Here is a 20,043-nt window from a genome sequence, read left to right as displayed (position 1 = left end):
AGGCCTTGCATACAAGTAGAGTTACACAGGCAACACAGATGAAAAAAAAATAGTATTGTAGCATTTAAAGATTGAGAGAAATAAAGCAGAAAAAACAGGAAGTAAGGTCGTAAGGACTTCTGTTTTAAATAAGGTAGATAGGTGATGCCTAATTGGGAAAGTAATAAAACTTTGAAGAAAGTGAAAGAACACATCTGCTGGTATCCAGATGTTATGTACTGAACTGTGCCCCACCCCCAATCTGTATGTTGTAATCCTAGCCCATAGAATCCCAGAATATAATTTGGAGATAAAATCTTCCAGGAGGTGATTAGTAAAATGAAGCCCTAGTGTGGAACTCTAATCCAGCATGACTAAAATCCTTCCAAGAATAAAAAGAAGGCCTGGAGAAATTTCTAAGTGTTTAAAACCATGTTTTGCTCTTGCATTGGGCAGTAATTTGGTTCTCAGCATTCACATCAATCAGCTCAGAACCCCCTGTAACTCCAGCTCCAAGGGAGCTCCCATGCCTTCTTCTGGCCTCTACAGGCACTGCACTCACATGTACAAACCTATACTCAGAGACCCACATATACACATAATTAAAAATAATTAAAGTAAAGAATTACATTAAAATTATTTTTTCAGACAATATATAGTTTTATGGTATTTTTCCACTTCACTCACCTCCCTACTCACCCAACTTCATGATCTTTCTTCATAACACAAAAACAAAAACGAGTGGGCAGAGGCAACCAGAAATCAAAGCAGACAAGCAAGCTGAAAAAGAAAAAGACAAAAATCACCAAAACAAAACAAAACAACATGTGTTTTGCCAACCCAACTAACTACTCCTAGGCATGGGGACCGCCCTGGAGTGTGGTTGATATACCCAGTGAGACGCCACTGAGAAAACACCTTTCCTTTCCCAAGCAGGTGTGACTACAAAGAGCTTCTAGTTAGGGGTGGGACTTTGTGTCCACTTCCCCTTGTTAGTCCTGGGATGTCATCTGGTTTGAGCCTGTGCTGGTCTTTTACATACTGTCAGTCTCTGTGAGTCCATATATGCAGAGAGCCACAAATGTTATGGGAGTAGCCAACCATTTTTGGGGTGGATTTTAGGCCCAACAAAGTGGTAAAGTATTTCAGAGAGGAAAGAGTGAGTTCCAGAGTCAAAGACAGCTGGGATGAAAACAAGACTCTCCTTCAGATCCATCAAAAACAGGCCCAGCCTGAGCGATTTGGGTGGAGCTGTGGAGTATTAGCCGGACAGTGTGTGTGAGATGGGAGAAGAAAGACAGAACATTTAGAGATTGGTTGCACAGACAAGCAAAGGAATGTGGTAAGAACTAAAAGGAGAAGTGAGCCTATATGAATCGGGGCTGAGAGGAATCTGAGTATGTTTGTGTGCAGATGGACACCAGCGTACACAAGCTGACAGCATCTTTAAAAATCTTCTTCCCGGCGCCTTGGTTGCTGTTCTGAATACACCGCTGAAGGATGCAACTTACTATCCCACACACCTGCTCAGAAATCCGCAGGGTGTTCTCGACTGCCTTAAGAGAATTTTAGCTGCTTTAATTAAACGTTCAGACCTTTTCCACTTTGGCCGTTTGTAGTTCTATTTCTCCCGAGGGCAGTGTAAAGTATGCCAGACCAATCAGAAATAAAGTCACGTTTCTGTGACTATGTGACCTTGGGCAGATCACCTAAGTGTGCCAGGCCTGGGTCCCTCAGTTATAACGAGGTAGGAGGCCTTTACGGTGCACTGGGTTATCTGTTCTACAGGTCACTGTCATCTCTCTCAAAACTGTAATTGTAATTCTTAGTACCGTGCCGGCCACTAATAGGACAACTCCTGAACTCTCTTTTCTTCCATCCACTCCTAAGGGCACCCGACCTGTGCGGTCACTTTCCCCACCCCTCTTCTTTCAAAACAGATTCGTCTTTGAAGAGCAAAAGCATCTGTCCCTTTAAGGTCGGCCGCCTCCCGGCCACCTGGGACTCACTGCCACTCTCCCTTTCACTGGGGACCGTCCTCTTCACAGTCAGAATCGGCCACGTACTAAGTGCCGCTTCCAACCAATCAAGACGCAGTTATCTCGGGCCTTTGAGGGGCATGCACTTGCACCAATGATCTCCAAGCCTTCTCCAGCGCCTCACTCTGGGAGGCGGGTCCAATCACAGGACGGGCCAATCTGTTCCAGAGAAGGCATTCGGGAGCCGGAAAGGCTCACCAATCAGTTAAGAGGACTCAGGGGAGGGACATTTCTTATTGGTCATCGCTTCCGGAAAAGGGCAGGGCTTCTACACGCAAAACTACAATTTGATTGGTAGGCATGATGTTGACAACTGGGAATGCGCCCGCCTGGATCGGAGTGGCAGGGCGCGCAGCCAATCGCAGAGCCGAAGCGCGGACCGCTCGCTCAATGGGCGATGTCCGCACTAGGCTGTCACTCAGGTGGCGGTGGCTGAGACGTGGCTGGGCAGCCCTGCCGCTGCGGCGCGAAATCGGGAGGCGGCGGGGTCCGTGGCGCGCGCTCGTGGTGCTCCGAGGCTCCGAGCGGCGGGACGGGCGGGCGCCGACGGCCGGGTCTCCATGCCCGCGCGTGGGGCGGGCCGCTGATGGAGCGCGCCACCCGGGCCGGGCCGCGCGCGCTGCTGCTGCTGCTGCTGCTGCTGCTGGGCTGCGCGGCGGGGATCTCGGCGGCCACGCGCGCCCGCAGCCTGCCCGCGCCCACGGCGGACGCGGCGTTCGGCTTGGGGGCAGCGGCTGCCCCGACTTCGGCCGCGCGGGTGCCTGTGGTGACTACGGCCGAAGTGACCGTGGAGGACGCCGAGGCGCTGCCGGCCGCCGCTGGCGAACATGAGTCACGCGCGACCGAGCCGGACGACGACGTGGACCTGCGGCCGCGCGGCAGGTGAGAGGTTGCGGACCGGGATCCGGGTGCCCCTCGCAGGGATGCGAGTGACTACCGACAAGCAGAAAACCGCGACACCTTCCTGCGTCTTTCAGAGTGCCTGTCTGGTCCTGGCTGTGGGAGGGCAACAGCATCCTCAAAGGAGGATGAGGGATGCTTGGATAACCCAGCACCCGGCTTAGAGATGAAAGCCCACTTCCTCGTTTTCATTTTTTCCTGGATTGGCCATCCTCCTGGTCCTTTCTACACTCTCACTCCCAAATATGTGACCCGTTCTATTCCAGCACCATCGCGACAGCTGTTTAAAGGAAGGACTTTGAAAAGAGATGTCTACTTGTATCCTTCAAATACAAATACGTTGTGGCTCCTAGTGAAGAGTTTTGATTTTCCGTTCCTCTAAATGAGATCTGCGGGAACACCTGCATCAGAATTGCCTGGGGGATACTGGTTTAAAGGACAGTTTTCTAGGCTCCGCCCCAGTTTCACTGAACCAGAGCTTTTCTGGGTAAAAACCTGAAAACTGCGTGTTGAACATGCTCCCCCGACTGCTCATGAACACACTAAAGTTTAAGCGCTCTGGTTAGGTTCTTGTATACCGGCAGTTCTTTGATGGTTAAAAGGGGTTACCATAGTTTATTTCAGTTGGTTTTCTTAGCCTTATAAGTATACAAATTCAAGAGACGAATTTTGAAGCAATTTTCAAAGTCTGCATGGAATATAAAACACTTTAATGGTAAAGTATTTTCAGACAGCACATGTGGAGAAAGTGGCACTATTTAACAAAAGTAATGATAAAAGCATTAGGTAAAGCAAGACAGGGAGAACCAGATCTAAATTAGCAAGTATTTTAAGTTTATAACGTAGTAGTTACCAAGTTCTAACAAGTATCAGAACCTTGATCTATATACCCAGCAACTACTAGAAATAACCTGAGTCCTAAGATTATCCATAAACATTTGGATAAACATCTTGGAGCTGCTGTAAATTACAAGTAGTAATTTACCAGAATAAATTGCAAGAAGTAGAGTGAAATATTTTGTTTTCCTGAGAACACACACCCACACTAACAGGTCCTTACTAAACTCATCAGAGCCCAAGATTCACTGGCGGTCCCGACGTTGAGCAGGTAGCCCTTGGTAGGAGTGTGCAGTCCAGTGGTCAGGGAGAAGCGGTGCAAATGAAGTGTCATGGTGATCCAAGGCTTTTGTGGTTTTCACTGTGTTCGGAGAAGGGGTGAGGTAGGTTCCCAGGCAAGAAATTGCTGGGACAGGGTTGGAAATGGGTAGAATGCAGCCAGTAGTGCACTTCAGACAGCAAGAGGCATGGGGGCTGGAAATTATGCTGAGATTCTTTGTCATACGTGCGTGCGTGCGTGCGTGTGTGTGTCTGTGCCTACTCTAACATCATTGCTTGGAAACATGTTGTTAGACCTCCAGAGTCAGGCACCACCCAACCTACTGACTAAGCTCTATATTGTAATAGATCACCTTATGATTAAATGCACACTAGTGTGAGAAATATTATCTTGAATGACAGGCCTGAGCAAAAGTTATGCTGAACTCTCTCTAACAACAGGGTTTACTGAAACCTGAGGTAAGGATACTAAATGAACATCCTTGCTAGTCCCATAATGGCTCCCACAATCAAGCTATGTCTTTCCTTGTTCTCCCTCTCTGTCCTTTCCCCATCTGGACCATCCCATTCCCTCATGTTCTCCTCCTCCCTCCCCTTCTCTCCTCCCCCCTCCTTCTACTTTCCTTTCCCCCTCCCAGTTTTATAGTGGGTGGGTAGATGGGGGCGAGGGAACACCTGCATAGGACCAACTAGGCCCTCTGAATGTGGGTGACAGTTGTTTGGCTGGAGCAGACTGTGGAACCACTGACAGTGGGACCAGGATTTATCCCTAGTACTTGAACTGGCTTTTTGGAGCCCATTCTCTTTGGAGGGTACCTTACTCAGCCTAAATATAGGGTGGAGGGCCTTGGTCCTGCCTCAAAGTGATTTGTCTGACTATGTTGACTCCCCATGGGAAGCCTTACCTTCTCTGGGGAGTGGATGGGGGCTGAAGGGAGGGGAAGAGAGGAGGGAATGGGAACTGGGATAGGCATGTAAAATGAGAAAAGATTGGGTTTTTTTTATAAAAATAAGAATTAATTAATTAAAAAATACAATTAAAGGAATAAAGAAAGGTGGCTCTTTATTTGAGGTGGCTCTTGCTTATAATTGCAGCACCTGGGAGGCAGAGGCAGCGGTGGGAGGATTGCTGTGAGTTCTGGATTACAGAATGCAGGACCACTTTCTTCCTTACTCAGAAACAAGAGTGAGACTAGAAGAAATCCTCCTGGAGGAGAGCTTGTGATCTCTGGCCCATAGCACTGCACAGTAGTGTGAAGTCAGCCTAGTGTAAATGAGTGAGAAACCACGGGTGAATTGGGTCAGCTGGAGATACATATTCAAAGTTAAAGAAAAGGTTTTTTTCTAAGTGCTATTTACAAGTTAAAAAAAGGTCTGAAGACATCAGTTCCATAATAATAGAATGATATCCTGTTTGTTTCAAGGGGAGGGCTGGAGGGACAGAGCTAAGTTAACCAAGCGTTGATTGCAGACAGCTGTGAAGAACTCTGGCACTTGCAGAACTGGGGGAGGTGGAGAATCAAGGGCTGTGTTTTTGTGCCTTGTCTTTTGATGCATAGCAAGACAGGACCTATTGAGATTCATTTTCGTCTTTGATAAGTGTTCGTCTTTACCCATGGCACTGGACATGTTCACTCTGCATCTCAGGCAAGTCACTGACTGGATAAATATTCTTGTTTCCCAAAAATGTAACCCAAAGTTTTTTTCTAAGCTTTAGACTGGTAAATGATATACCCCCGAGAGAAAGAGAGAGAGAGAGAGAGAGAGAGAGAGAGAGAGAGAGAGAGAGAGAGAGAGAGAGAATTGGGAAGATCATCTCAGTCACACACTTAACTGTTGGGCTTTAAGGATACTGGCAGAGTTTATATTACCAACTCTAATTCTAACCTGTAAGGAATTGCCAAGTGTTAGTTGGTCCCTGCAGTGGGTTGGGCCTACACTGTTGCTTGGTTCCTGCAGTGGGTTGGGCCTGCAGAGAGTTACTTGGTTCCTGCAGAGGGTGAAGTTATAAGGAACTAATTTAATCTTGAATGTCACACTCACTGCAAAGTGTATTTCCTTTTGTGTTGCTTGTTCTCCCTACTTCCTAACACAAACAAGTATTACTGAACTTAACATTTCTTCCTGGTGTCTCTGTACACTGTTCACCTGCTAAGGGAAGTTTTTGGATTAAATGAGGTAACATCAAATATTTTGCAAATGTAAGATTATTTAATTCCTCTTTATTTCTATTTGACTCTGTCTTTTCCCAGACTGGATAGGAGGCAAAGGTGCAGAAATCTGGCCTTCCTTAGATTTTCAAATTCATAATCATAGTATTTTGTTTGTTGTTTTAAATCCCCTTTAGGTCATTAATAAATAGTATCTCTGACTACTGTGTTGAAAGAGAACATTGTCAATCATGTAGGCCTGTCAGTGTTCACTTTCCCCACTCCAGACTTTGGAGGGTAACCAAAATCACATTTAAAGAAGAATTTACATGTAACCTGCCAAACAAGTTATAAGCCAAACTAAACATGCTTTGGGTTGATACATGGACTGTCTTTTCTCTCTACAATTGCCTTTAACTTCATTGATGCCTAGGACTCTGTGACAGGTACTAGGCTAGTCTTCATTTGAACCCAGCTCTGTGTGTTCAATTTACAAAAGGGACCTGTCTGTCAGTTGCTGTGAACAGTAGTTAGAACTTGGCTCTTCAGCACCAGTTACCTGAGGTCCCCACCTGCCTCTTTCCTTTTCTTTTTAGTGAAAGCTGCTGTTGATATAAATTGTTCTAAAACGCCTTGAGGGACCCTGGGTGTAGCTCTGTGATAGACAAGTACTTAACATCAGTGAGGTCCAGGGCTTTAATCGGGAACATCAAAAGCAAGAGGGCAAACAAACAAACAAGTTTACGGGGTGAATGTAAGGGGAGAAAATATCTATGTAGTGTTTTTACATCCCTGTTCTATTTGTGAGTGGCCATTTTGAGTAAAATTGCTTAATTGTATAAATTAGAGATACTTTTTTATTTTCCTCATATAGCCCAGGCTGATTTTGAACTCACGATCCTCGGGCTTCCACCACCTAAATGCAGGGTTGTTTCGTTGTTGATGTTTAGACAGAGTGTTATAATATAGCCCAGGCTGGCCTCAAGTTCATGATCCTCCAGATTCCCTTGTGCTAGGATTATAGGCATGAGGTATCATATCTTGCCTAGAAAAGGTTTCTGTCTTAAAAAGGACCCTCTGTTACTCTTGTGTTACTTGTAGATTTGCTGAAGCTTCCTCAAGGTCTAGCTGATATATAAAAACATGTAAGCATAGTTGTTTTAGGTATTATATTTGTTTTCATTAGAAGCCTAGCTGTTCTTAAGATATGATTAAATATAGGAAGCTTGATTGGAAGATTACTTAGTAGAGGAGGACTAAGGAGTCAAGTCTAGTCAGTGTTAATTTGTTTTTTTTTGTATGAAAACACATGTTTCTTTTACTGAATGTATGTGTTGGTGGAAGATTCCTGGCCCTATCAAATATTTGATAGGGCCAGGATATATATATTTCCAGTCAAATCATATTATCAGTTTTGTAAAGTATATTCACTAGAAGAAGAGAAATAGAAAATATTAAAGTAAGCAGGGTGTTTGTTTTCTAGACAGGGTTTCTCTGTGTATCAGTCCTGACTGTCCTGGAACTCACTCTGTAGACCAGGCTGGCCTCGAACTCACAGAGATCTGCTTGCCTCTGCCTCCCAAACGCTGAGGTTAAAGGCATGTACCACACCACTGGGCAGAAAGTAAACAGTTGCTAATATGTAAATTACTTAATCCAGATAATGCTTTCTGTCACCTGCTTGGGAAGTCCATAGGAGTTAAGACTCCTTTGAAATGACTTTATGAAGGAGTTTAGCATCTACCAGAATCCAGCAAACTTAACTGTCAGTAGACAGTTGTTCTAAGCAGCTTAAGTCATAGTCAAGGGTTCTTTAAAATTAACTCAGACCCAACACAGTCTGTGCATTCATTTGGCCTGAAGTCATTTCTTCTAAATTGAGGACGTAATCAGAATGGTTACAAGATAAATGACACTTTGATGACATTTCCTGAAGAAGGAAGGAAGGAAGGAAAAAAAGTGCATATTATAGTAACATATTTGGGCAGATTTGGAGTTGATAGACTAACAGCTAGGAAGACTGTATTCCCCAGCCCTGTCCTAAACTTAATTGTGAGTGGTCCTAGACAAGTTCCATTTCTCTGCATCTTTCTCAGCCTCTCTGCCTTTTTGATGTGGATAATGTCTTTACATCATGTAATTCATTTGTGTAATAAACATGTCCTTATTTTACTAGGCTAGGCACTGCCAGGCCCTGAGAGTGGAGAGAGCTCAGAGTCTGGCAGAAATAACTTTGTTTACAGAATTAACTAAATTGTAGTAGATAGGCATCCTTATAATGGCATGAAGCTGAGGAGAATGGAAATGTCACTATCATATTATCAAATCCTTGAATATAAGAAATGTCAGGGTAGGAGCTGGAGAGGTGTCTCTGATTAAGAACACTTGCTGCTCTTGCAGAGGACCCAGGTTTGGTTCCAGCACCTATATAGTGGCTCACAACCATCCATTACTCCAGTTACAGGTGATCTTGTATCCTCTTTTGAGCTCCACGGGCACCAGGCATAAACATGGTACACATACATACTTGCAAGTAAAACACTCATACACATAAAATAACATAATGTCTTTCAAAGAAATGTCAAAGGCCAGAGAAATAGTTCAGTGGACAAAATGGTTTCCATGAAGCCCAATGACTTCATTTGATCGCCAGAATCTAGGTGACTGGCATATCTATAATCCCAACACTCCTATATCAAGATGGGAGGCAGAGACAGGAGAGTCATTAGATACTTGCAGGTCAGCTAGTCTGGGATACACAGTGTCTTGGCAGAAACAAAGGAGATCCTGCTCCAAAAGTAAGAGGGAAGGAAAGACCTGACTCCCCAAAACTGTGATATCCATATACATGCATGCATATATACACACACACACACGTGCATACACATGCAAATAATAATAAATAAAATGTTAATTTAAAAAAGAAATTCTCTTGGTCAGAATAGGCAGCGGAATCACAAAAGCAAGGACACAGTGGGGGTTTTAAAGTGAATTTAGCAGGACTTCTAAGCCTGAGTTCCCAGATCACTGTTAATCTATATAGGGGATCTTTGTGATCTGGTGTAAATCGATGGACTATAGATTTTTTAAATAATGGAATGGAATGAAATATTTCATAAGGAATACACTAATTAAAAAGTCAAGCCAGGTGTGGTGACACATACCTGTAATCCCAGCAGCACTCAGAGGCAGAAGGGCCAGGTCTTCAGGGTCATCCTCTGCTATAAACAGTGTATCTGAGGTCTTCAGGGCCATCCTCTGCTATACACAGTGTATCTGAGGTCTTTAGGGCCATCCTCTGCTACACACACTGTGTCTGAGGTCTTCAGGGACATCCTCTGCTATTCACAGTATATCTGAGGTCTTCAGGGCCATTCTTTGCTACATACACAATGTATCTGAGATCTTCAGAACCATCCTCTGCTACATACACAATGTGTCTGAGGTCTTCAGGGCCATCCTCTGCTACATACACAGTGTATCTGAGATCTTCAGGGCCATCCTCTGCTATATACAGTGTATCTGAGGCTATAAAATATCCCATCTCAACAAACAAACACAAAAGAGTGAACTTTGTGCTTTGAGCTCAAATTATGTCAACCCTTCTATAATACTTCTTTCTTTCCAGAAACCATGTCTGTTTAGGCTAGTTTTAAATATTTTCTTTAAAGCTGGAGCAATGCAGGCTACTAAGATGGGTCGGCAGGTGAAGAAGCTTGCCACCAACCCCAGTAACATGATCTCCATCCCTAGGACCCACTTAGGAAATGAGAGAACCAACTCCTCTGTTGTCCTCAGACACCCACAATTCAGGTTGTGGCACGTGTATGCTCCCCCCATACAAACGAAATAAATGTAAAAACAGTATTGGAGAATTAAGCACTTGGCAAATGAAATGTTTGGAGACAGGGTGATAATTGAATGAACTCAGGAACCTTGTTGAGAAGGCTGGAAACCCCTGGGGGGGTTGTCACGGGTGAGAAGTGTGAGGAGAAGGGATTAGCTCGGCAGCAGAGACAGAAAATGAGGTTGGCAAAGTGCAAGGAGCTAATTTGTGAAAGTGTAAAGCAGTGGGCATAGCAGAAGTTAGTCCGAGCTCTACTGTGGACTCAGACTCATCAGAAAAGGGAAGAAATGGTCCTGAAGGCAGAAAATATGTCAGGCTTTTACGATGTTTTGATAAAAATGATCTTAATGTCAAGATCAATGGGGGTGAGGTATATATTGCATGTTAGGGTACAGTGTAAAGAGAGGAAGAAGACGGAGGGAAAACTGGTGAGAGGTTTAACTTTCTGTATGTGACATCCTGATAAGGGGTAGAACCTACCTGCGGAGTTGTCGTAAAAGGGATGGTGAACCGCAAATACCACATAGGTTTGTTCAAGGAAGAGCATGCAGTACAAACAGAGAAAGTGTCTGCTGGGAAGAGATGTGGGAATGGCAGGGGAGAGTCTGTGGGAAGCAGAGGCCCCTGTGGGACACTTGTAAAGAGGGTAGATCACCAAAATCCTTCCTGCAGTAACTGGAAAGGGTTGGAGTGCCGTTTGCTGGGAACCCAATCAGATGCTCTGCTACACTAAGGGCTTGAGAAGTGGTTGCAGATCATGTTCTAATGAGTCGTGAATTCTTTGCTATAAATGGAGACTGCTTTTTTGTTCTCAGCTGTCCAAACCCAAATAATCACATAGAAACTGTATTAATTACAATACCATTTGGCCAATGGCTTAGGCATATTCCTAGCTAGCTCTTACATCTTAAATTAACCCATTTATGGGCTGGAGAGATGGCTCAGAGGTTAAGAGCATTGCCTGCTCTTCCAAAGATCCTGAGTTCAATTCCCAGCAACCACATGGTGGCTCACAACCATCTGTAATAGGGTCTGCTTCCCTCTTCTGGCCTTCAGGCATACACACAGACAGAATATTGTATACATAATAAATAAATAAATATTAAAAAAATAACCCTTTTGTATTATTTTATATTTTACCATAGTATTTGTGGTTTGCCGGTAAGGTTCTGGCATCTTTCTCCTTCAGCAGCTACATGGTGTCTCCCTAACTCCGCCTTCTTTCTCCCTGCATTCAGTTTAGTTTTTCTTCCTACCTATATTCTGCCCTGCCATAGACCAAAGCAGCTTCTTTATTAACCAATGGTAATAAAATATATTCATAGCATTCAGAGGGGAGTCCATCTCTATGCCTCCTCTGTTGCAAATCAGTTGGCACAGTCGAGCTTAGCATGAAATTCACCCGGGATGTCATGATTCATTGTCTTGCGAGCCTTTAATAGTTTGTAATAATTTTATGATCAGACAATTTGGGTTATATTGAGCTAAGTGAAATAGCTCTATTTCATCTATTAAAAACAAGGAAATGGCCCAGTGGATAAGGTACTTGCTGCTCGAAACTCCTCCCCTTCTCCCCCCTCAGCAAACTAACTAGACTAGAGGGAATTGGCAAGCTCTGGGTTCCAAAAGAGATTCTGTCTCAATGAATAAAATAGAGCTGCAGGAAAAATGGCTCAGCATTCAAGAGTACTTGCTGCTCTTCCAGAGGACCCAAATTTGGTTCCCAGCACCTATGTCAGGCAGCTCACAATTGCCAGTAACTCCAGCTCCAGGGGATCCAACACCTTCTTTTGACTCCACAAGCACCTGCAAACATGACCTGCACATGCAAAATATACAGATGCACATACAACATATAAATGAAAATAAAAGGTTTGTGGGAGCCAGAAAGAGGGGGAGGAAATCTTGGTCTCTATATAGCCTTGGCTGGCCTGGAATTCACAATGTAGATCAGGCTGACATGGAACTCAACAGAAGTCTGTCTGCCTCCCAAGTGCTGGGATTAAAGGCGTCCACCACCAAGTCCAGCTAAAAATAAATCTTGTTTAAAAAACAAAAACAAAAAAATCTTTAAATAAAATTGAGTGAAACTGAAGAAGACACCAGCTTTCCCCTTTAGGCATGAAATACATATACATTGCAAAATAAATACATAAATAAAAAATTATAAAAGCCCCAACTGAGTGAACTTTGAGGAGATTCAGGGAAGAGCCATGGAGATGTGTACCAGGTCTGACTTCCAGGCCCTACCTGTGAATTCTTTGATCCTTGAATAAGTTCAGGGTTTTCATCTTGTTTGAAATAGTGCATTCACGGGGAGATAAATGCCTTTCTGCTGGCCCTCTTTTCATCTCTCTGTTCTGGTGCCTATGGCACCTCTGTCCTTCTGTTATTCCTGTAGTCAGCTGGACCACTGGTTTTCTGCAGAATCTGGCTTCATGCTGCTTTCCCAGTCAGTGGCAGTGAGCATCCTTCTCTGTCAGTAATTAGGTGAGCTGCAGAACCTCGGGTCTGCATTGTCCTGCTTGTGCTGCTGATTCCAGCTATGGCACGAGGGACCCCTCCCTTGAGATGCTATAGGAAGGAGCCAAAGTGAACGCTCTTAGTCTGTTAACTGCCAACTTGTTATACACCCTGGCCTGTAACACGAAAGCTAGAGGATTTTATAGCATTTGTTTTCTTTTATTTTTTTAACACTCGGCATAGCTAGGGGTGAGAATCTCTTGACCTCAGACCAGCTCCAGCAACAGGTAGAAAGTTTAAAAGGAATTGGGTTGGTCTTTTTCTTTGGTTTGTTAACTAAAGTTATGTGACAAAATTTTTATTTTTACAAATAAGATAAAGGGTTACTACTTTAAAGCCCAAAACAAGAAAAGTAATGCATAATTTGGCAATTTATATTATGTGTGTGTTTTTTTAAGACAGGGTTTTACTATGTAGTCCAGGCTGGCCTTAAGTTTGCTATGTTGCCCAGGCTGGCTTGCTGGAGATCCTTCTGTCTCCTGAGTGCTGGGATCATGGGGTTTACCACAACACCTCACAAAATTGTGCTTTGAGAGACTTCAAATGAGTTTATATGAACTTATTTCCTTGATTAACTTATAGCTTTACTTTGTGCATATTGTACATCAAATGCAATGCAAGGAGTACAATTGTGCTTTCTAATCCTAACCAGGAACATAACAATGCATAGTTGGAATCTGTGTGGTCTTTTATTTTTTCCTTTGAGACAGGGTTTCTCTGTAGCTTTAAAGCCTGTCCTGGAACTAGCTCTTATAGACCAGGCTGTCCTCGAACTCACAGAGATTCTCCTGCCTCTACCTGAGTGCTGGGATTAAAGGCGTACACCACCACCGCTTGGTCTGTGTGGTCTTTTAAAAAGATGTGAATTTTTATTTATTGTTTGTTTTGTATGTATGTTTGTGCTCCTGCTATGTGTGCTTCAGCACACACATTTGAAGGTCTGGACAACCTTTAGGAGTTAACTCTCCACATCTACCAAGGACTCAAACTCAGGCTGTTGTGCTCAGCATAAAACACCTTTACCAGCTGGGTCCTCACCCCTGACTCCTGTGTGGTCTTTAAAGCAGGAAAATAAGCCCAGCAAATCCCTGGTGTTTAACTAGGAGTTGAAACCAGTTCAGTTGAAACCAGTGTTCAACTCTTTCTTTCATCCAGTGTGAAATTTACAGTCTGCTCTGTTTCTGGGGCGTATGTCCCATGCAAAAAAAGATAATAACAGTAAGAAGAATTATACTGTTTGAGGAATTCTCAGGGTAGTCTTGACTTTGGACATGTCAACTTTGATATGCCAAGAAGCCTGCTAGGGAACTTTATGATAGTATTCAGACATGTGTGTCCAGACCTCAGGGGAGAGGCCTGGAGCCAGAGACAGAAGTTTTGGAATTTTCAGCACAGAGGTGTGTTTAAAGCTATGAGACTGGATGAGATCACCAAGATAGTTAAACATAGGAGAGACTATTTTAAGAGGCAAGAAAGATGAAGAGGAACCAGAAAATGGAACTGAGAAAGAAGATCGTAGAATTGAGTGAAAAAATAATTGTTATAATATTTATTTTCAAAATTAAAATATAATTACATAATCTCCCTATTCCTTTTCCTCCCTCCAATCATTCTCACTTACCCCTTCTCTCAAATTCATGGCCTTTTTTTCTTTAATTGTTCTCTCTCTCTCCTTCTTAAATATATAAATACAGCCTGTCCAGTCCATATAAAGTTACTTCTGTGTTTCAGGACTGACCACTTGGTATTCGATAATCAATTGTGAGGGATGGGGGAGCCCCTTTCCCTGAGGAAGACTTTCTCCCGCTCTCAGCATTCCCTAGTGCCGCTAGTTTTTTATTTAGGGTTGAGGCCCTACGAGCTTTCGCCCTTCCAAAGTTACCATGTCCATTGGTGTTGTTATTGTTCAGGTCTTGTTTCGACAGCCATCTTAATGAAAATTCAGGGATGTAGCTTCTCTGACATTTCTAGGAGACAGCCTCACAGCAAACTTCCTGTTCCTCTGATTCTTACAAACTTTCCACTCCCTCTTCTGAAAGGATCCCTGAGCCTTAGAAGTTATGCTGTATATGTAGTAGTTGGGACTGGCTACCACATGATCTCATAATCTCTGTCTCTTGCATTTAATTGGTTTGGTTGTGGCCTTTTGCAGTAGTCTCTGTCTGTTTCAGGGAAAAGAATATTAGAAAAATATCTAGGAATGGTGTTTGAGCCTAGTCTACATAATGACATCCTGGACAGCCAGCCAGGGTGCTCTCTCTCTCTCTCTCTCTCTCTCTCTCTCTCTCTCTCTCTCTCTCTCTCTCTCTCTCTGTGTGTGTGTGTGTGTGTGTGTGTGTACATACATAGATGGATGGATGGATGGATGGGCCTGGCTCTGGAAAAATAAATAAATAAATACATAAATCAGGAAAATATGGTATCTTAGAAGCTACATAAAAAGTGGTGGCACACACTTTTAATCCCAGCATTGTACTCGGGAGGCAGAGGCAGGCAGATCTCTGTGAGTTCTGGTCTACAAGAGCTAGTTCCAGGACAGGTTCCAAAGCTATGGAGAAACTCTGTTTCCATGTTTCCTAAAGTGCAAGAGTCTACTTGGCCCTGAGTATTTGTCATTGTGAAGGTCAGTAGTGACTCCAGAGAGAACTGCTTTGGTACATGGGAGTTTTGTTATTAGAAAGACACAAGAAAGGGGTTAGAGACTAGAAGTGAGAGTGTTTAGTATTTAGACTTTCAGAGTTTTTCAAGATGGGCCTATGAGACAGGGTCTTTCTGTGTAGCCCACGTTGGCCTGAAAGTCTTAATTTTTTTGCCTCAACCTCCCAGATGCTGAGAACATCTACCAGGACTAGCTGGTTCTGATTTTACATTGGGAATTATAGAGACTGGAATCCTATTCTTGTGTATTCAGGCTGCCGTAGATGGGGAGGCTAGAAACAACCGTTGTGAATAAGAGAGAGAGATGAGGGCAAGATGGTAGTAAGGGCTGTAGGGTCAGTGACTTACACCTTCTGGCGGGGTCAGAGGTTTGTTGGAATCAATGAAGAGGAAATGAATGGTAAAGAGAAGACCTGGGCCTGGGGTAAGATGCCTGAAATGTGGTCCTGACAGACTCAGGGGTCTGACAGGAGAGACCCATGCAAGGTAGACCCAGTAAAAACCCAGAGAACTGAGCAGAAAAAATGTGGGATAGTGAGTCCCCAGCAGCTAAACTCTTGAAGGAATAAGGGTCAGCGCAGGACCATAGGAGGGGTGATGGATGGAACAGTCCGATCCCAAGAATTTTGAGGGAGAAGAAGGAGGAAATGAGCCAGAAGTAGCAGGGAGAAAAAAACCTGGTAGTCAAGAGTCATGTTAGGAGGATGTCTTCTCTTCAATAGGGAAGCAGTGTTCTTAGGGAAAGTTCTAGAAAAACAAGCAGCAGAGTGAAAATTTGGGTAAGTGCTTGCTGCATAAGCATGAGGGCCCAGGCAAAAACTGGGTGTCTTGGTACACTACTGTAATCCCAGCCCTGGGGAAGCAGAGACAGGAAGACCCCTGGAATTCACACACACACACACACACACACACACACACGCATACATACATACACCATACACGAAAGTTTGGGGAGGAATGTGGTGCAAATGGATCTCCGGAGGTGGGGAAAGAGGAGGAGAGAACAGCCAGGGATGTTGAGATCTTCATGATGGAGGGGAGTCGTAGGAATTGAGGGCTTTTCTTGGGAGACTTGAGCAGATAGAGGGCGTGGTGAAGTTGGTGTCTTACTACAGAGACAGATAAGTGACAAGACCTTAGAGACTGAGGGGCAGTGGTCTCCCCTCTTCCTACTGATGGGACTACTTTCCTTTCACATGAGAGGGTAAGTGCACATTGTCTTAGATTGCTTTCCAAAGTTTGTTCTCTTTATTTTTTATTTACAGATCCTTAGTAATTATCAGCACTTTAGATGGAAGAATTGCTGCCCTGGATGCTGAGAATCATGGTAAAAAGCAGTGGGATTTGGACGTGGGCTCTGGTTCCTTGGTTTCATCTAGCCTCAGCAAGCCAGAGGTAAGAAACTCAAGTTGTGCTGAGAATCACTGGTGTGTCTCCTTGTGACGCTTGACCTCGGAGCCTTTGCCTGGGTTAGAGACGTCAAGCAGTCACTGCACCTTTCTGTAAAGTGATGTGGATGATAGTGCCCACTTCTTAGGATCGCTGCAGGCATTCAATATGTTAGTCTTATAAGCAGCCAAGGAACTGTGTCTGCTATATCCATATAGTGTGTTACCTGGTTGGTCACATGATCATCTTTTCTTGTTGTCATCATAGGATCCCCAAGGAGGAACAATAATTGAGATTTTCTAGTTAGAAGTCCATGCTGCAGAACCCTGTGCTTTGTTACTTTCTACATTTTTTTCTTAAGTGTTGTGCATCCTAATTCTTTTTTGTTTTTCATATGCTCCAAAGGCGCGCACATGCCATATTGCACACATGGAGATTGTGTGATTAGTTCTCTCCTTCCACTGTGGGTTCCAGGGATTGAACTCCAATTATTAGTCCTGTATGGCAAACACTTCTACCCACTGAGCCAGCCCAAAATGCACTACATTTCATCTAATTTTATCAGTAGCAGAAAATGTGTACTTCTTAGTTCTGAGCTCTGTAATATAGAGAGCAACAGATTTAGATTATGCTTCCAAAACTACTCCAGCTCCACCCCTTAGCAGGTTAGTTCCCCATCAGTGAGGAACTGCCCATTTCGGGGTGGTGCCATGGGGAGGATTAGAGGAGAGAAGCTTATTTTCCAGTATTTAATCTTGACTCCGGGTTGTCTCCTTCTGTTGTTTAAGTCATTTTAAGTAATTCCGTCTTTAGAGTCGTGGCAGCTGACATGCAGTCAGTTGCCTGTTGAATGCTCTCAGTCTCCTCCCACATTGAGTCATTACTGACTGTGGATACCCCCACGGTAATCTTTCCTTTCAAAAGCTTCCTAGATGATATCAAGTTGAGAAGAGACAGAAGCTGACATGAGGGCCTTAAGAATGACCCTACTAACATTGGTGGAGCTTTGTGATGGGAACTTGCTACCAACCTCCTTTCTGTAATCACACTTCCCTGTGTCTTCCAGTAAACGCAGCCTGAATCATTTTTGCTGCGCTGAGAAGGGGATTTAGGGAAACAGTCTTGCAGAACCTCTGCATTTCTTATATGCTAAGCCCAGGCTAGTCTTTGAGCAAGTAGTGTTTATTATGCCATTCCTGTTCAAATCACGACCCTATCTATATATCTATCTGTCTGTCTGTCTATCTGAAACAGAGTCTTACTATGTAGTCCAGGATAACCTTGTATGCATTATCCTTCTGCCTCAGGCTTCTGAGTGCTGGAATTGTAGGCATGTACCATCACACCCAGCTATATATCTATATTTATGACATTAAAAATTAAAATAAAGGGCTGGAGAGATGGCTCAGAGGTTAAGAGCATTGCCTGCTCTTCCAGAGGTCCTGAGTTCAATTCCCAGCAACCACATGGTGGCTCACAACCATCTGTAATGGGGTCTGGTGCCCTCTTCTGTCCTGCAGGCATACACACAGACAGAATATTGTATGCATAATAAATAAATAAATATAAAAAAAAATTAAAATAAAAATAGCTCAGCAGATAAGAGCACTGGCTACTCTTCAGAGGTCCTGAGTTCAATTCCCAGCAACCATATGGTGGTTTACAATGATCTGTAATGAGATCTGGTGCTCTCCTCTGGCACGCAAGCATACATGCAGGCAGAACACTATATACATAATAAATAAATCTTTTTTAAAAATTAAAATAAGTTGTTCCAAAAGTCTTACTAGTTAATAATAAACCCAGTACATGATAGCATGATGTGTTATCAAGATAAAAGAAGCACCCATTTTACGTATCTGCAAATCTCTTTAATTTCCAGTTTAGTAGAAGACAACTAGATTTTTATATTTACTTCTTTCTTAAATATATTGCATTGTTGTCAGACATGGTAGCCAATGACAATAGTTCCAGCATGGGGAGCTAGAGATCAGCCTTGGGTACATCATGACTTGAGGGCCAGCCTGAAATATATGAGACCTGTCTCAGAAAAACAAACAAAAATTATATTGCAGTTTTTGGTTTAACTATATGAAGACAATTCAATTCCATACATAGGTCATTGGAAAAGGGAGGAATATTTTAGTGACCTTTGGCTTTGTTTTGACACTGCCACCAAAAGTTTCTGAAAGGATCTGAAACCAAAGCAATTAACATTTTTAAAATGTTTTTATTTATTACTGGGGTTTTTGTTTTGTTTTGTTTTGTTTATGTCAGAGTCTCACCATGTGGCCCTGGGTGTCCTACAACTTGCTGTGTAGATCAACTGGCCTCAAACTCACAGAGATCTGCCTGCCTTTGCCTCGCAAGTGCTCGGATTAAAGGTGTGCCCCACTCTGAGCTTATTTTAATTTATGTGTATATGTGTGTGCCTGCTTGTGATTCTCATTTGCACAGTTCTCATAGAGACCAGAAGAGAGTGTTGGATCCCTTGGAACTGGAGTGGTTGGGGGCCGTTCAATCGGGATGCTGGGAACCCAACCCAGTCCTCTGCTAGAACAGCAAGTGCTCTTTATGGCTGAGCCATCTCTCCAGCTCCTTCGATGAACATATTATACTCTATTGCATTAACATCCACTAGCCATCTTGCTTTTTCTATAGCACCATAGTTTTCTGACTTCACTAGGAAATACAGGCTTACTGAGTTATTAATACATAATACATTGGAAAAAATTCAGTTTGTTACTAACATTACTGATTTAATCAGAAGCTTGGTCTGGTTGGGTTTGGGTTTTTGGTGTTGGGAATTGAGGCCTCCTGCACACTAAGCTTACCTGCCACTGTGCTACCCACCCAGCCCTTAACTGTCTTCCTAAGAACTAGAAAACTGTAGGTTGTCTTCTGTAGACACAGCCTACCTAGCTTTCTGATTTTTACTTGAAAACTCAAATTTTATCACAAATACTGTCAGTTATTGTCTTTGAAGTGAAAAGCCTACTTGGTTCTTTTTGAGAAAATGTCTGGAATGTACTGAGTGTCATCGCTATTGTTGGTTTCAGTTGATTGTTGAACAAAACGAAGCCATTTGAACAGAGCAAATAATTCAGTACACACAAGTGCTGCTCCTGAGATACACTTCAGGTACACTTAAGATGCTCACAAGTGTTGACACACTTCCTGTTAATGACAAGAAGATAGTTCCTGAGGGTCAAGAGTCAATAAAATTTGTCATGTTTGTTGCTTCAAATGTTTTATTTCTCTGTGTGTGGCTCTCTGTCTTTCTCTTTCTTTATCTCTCTCTCTCTCTGACTTCTCTGTCTGCCTCTGTGTTGTGTCCTTCCCCATTCTCTTTCCTTCCTGTTCTCCCTTGCCCCCCCCCCCCAGCCTTCTTTTAGCCGAGTCTTGGAGAGCCCAGGCTCTCCTAGAAATCACAGTCCTCCCA

General features: G+C 43.4%; 1 protein-coding gene across 1 annotated transcript in view; it reads left to right on the top strand.

The window, feature by feature from the left end:
- Nucleotides 1-2,423: 2,423 nt before the first annotated feature.
- Nucleotides 2,424-20,043, top strand: part of Eif2ak3 (eukaryotic translation initiation factor 2 alpha kinase 3) — a 70,000-nt gene continuing 52,380 nt past the window's right edge. Inside the window, exons 1-2 of the mRNA XM_057777974.1 lie at nucleotides 2,424-2,900; nucleotides 16,478-16,607. Coding sequence (XP_057633957.1) covers nucleotides 2,605-2,900; nucleotides 16,478-16,607 — 426 coding nt within the window. The 5' untranslated portion in view covers nucleotides 2,424-2,604. The remainder of the gene's footprint in view (nucleotides 2,901-16,477; nucleotides 16,608-20,043) is intronic.

This window comes from Chionomys nivalis, chromosome 1 (assembly GCF_950005125.1).
Source record: "Chionomys nivalis chromosome 1, mChiNiv1.1, whole genome shotgun sequence".
In the NCBI taxonomy this organism is placed as follows: domain Eukaryota; kingdom Metazoa; phylum Chordata; class Mammalia; order Rodentia; family Cricetidae; genus Chionomys; species Chionomys nivalis.
This window is presented reverse-complemented; position numbering and strand designations above follow the sequence as displayed.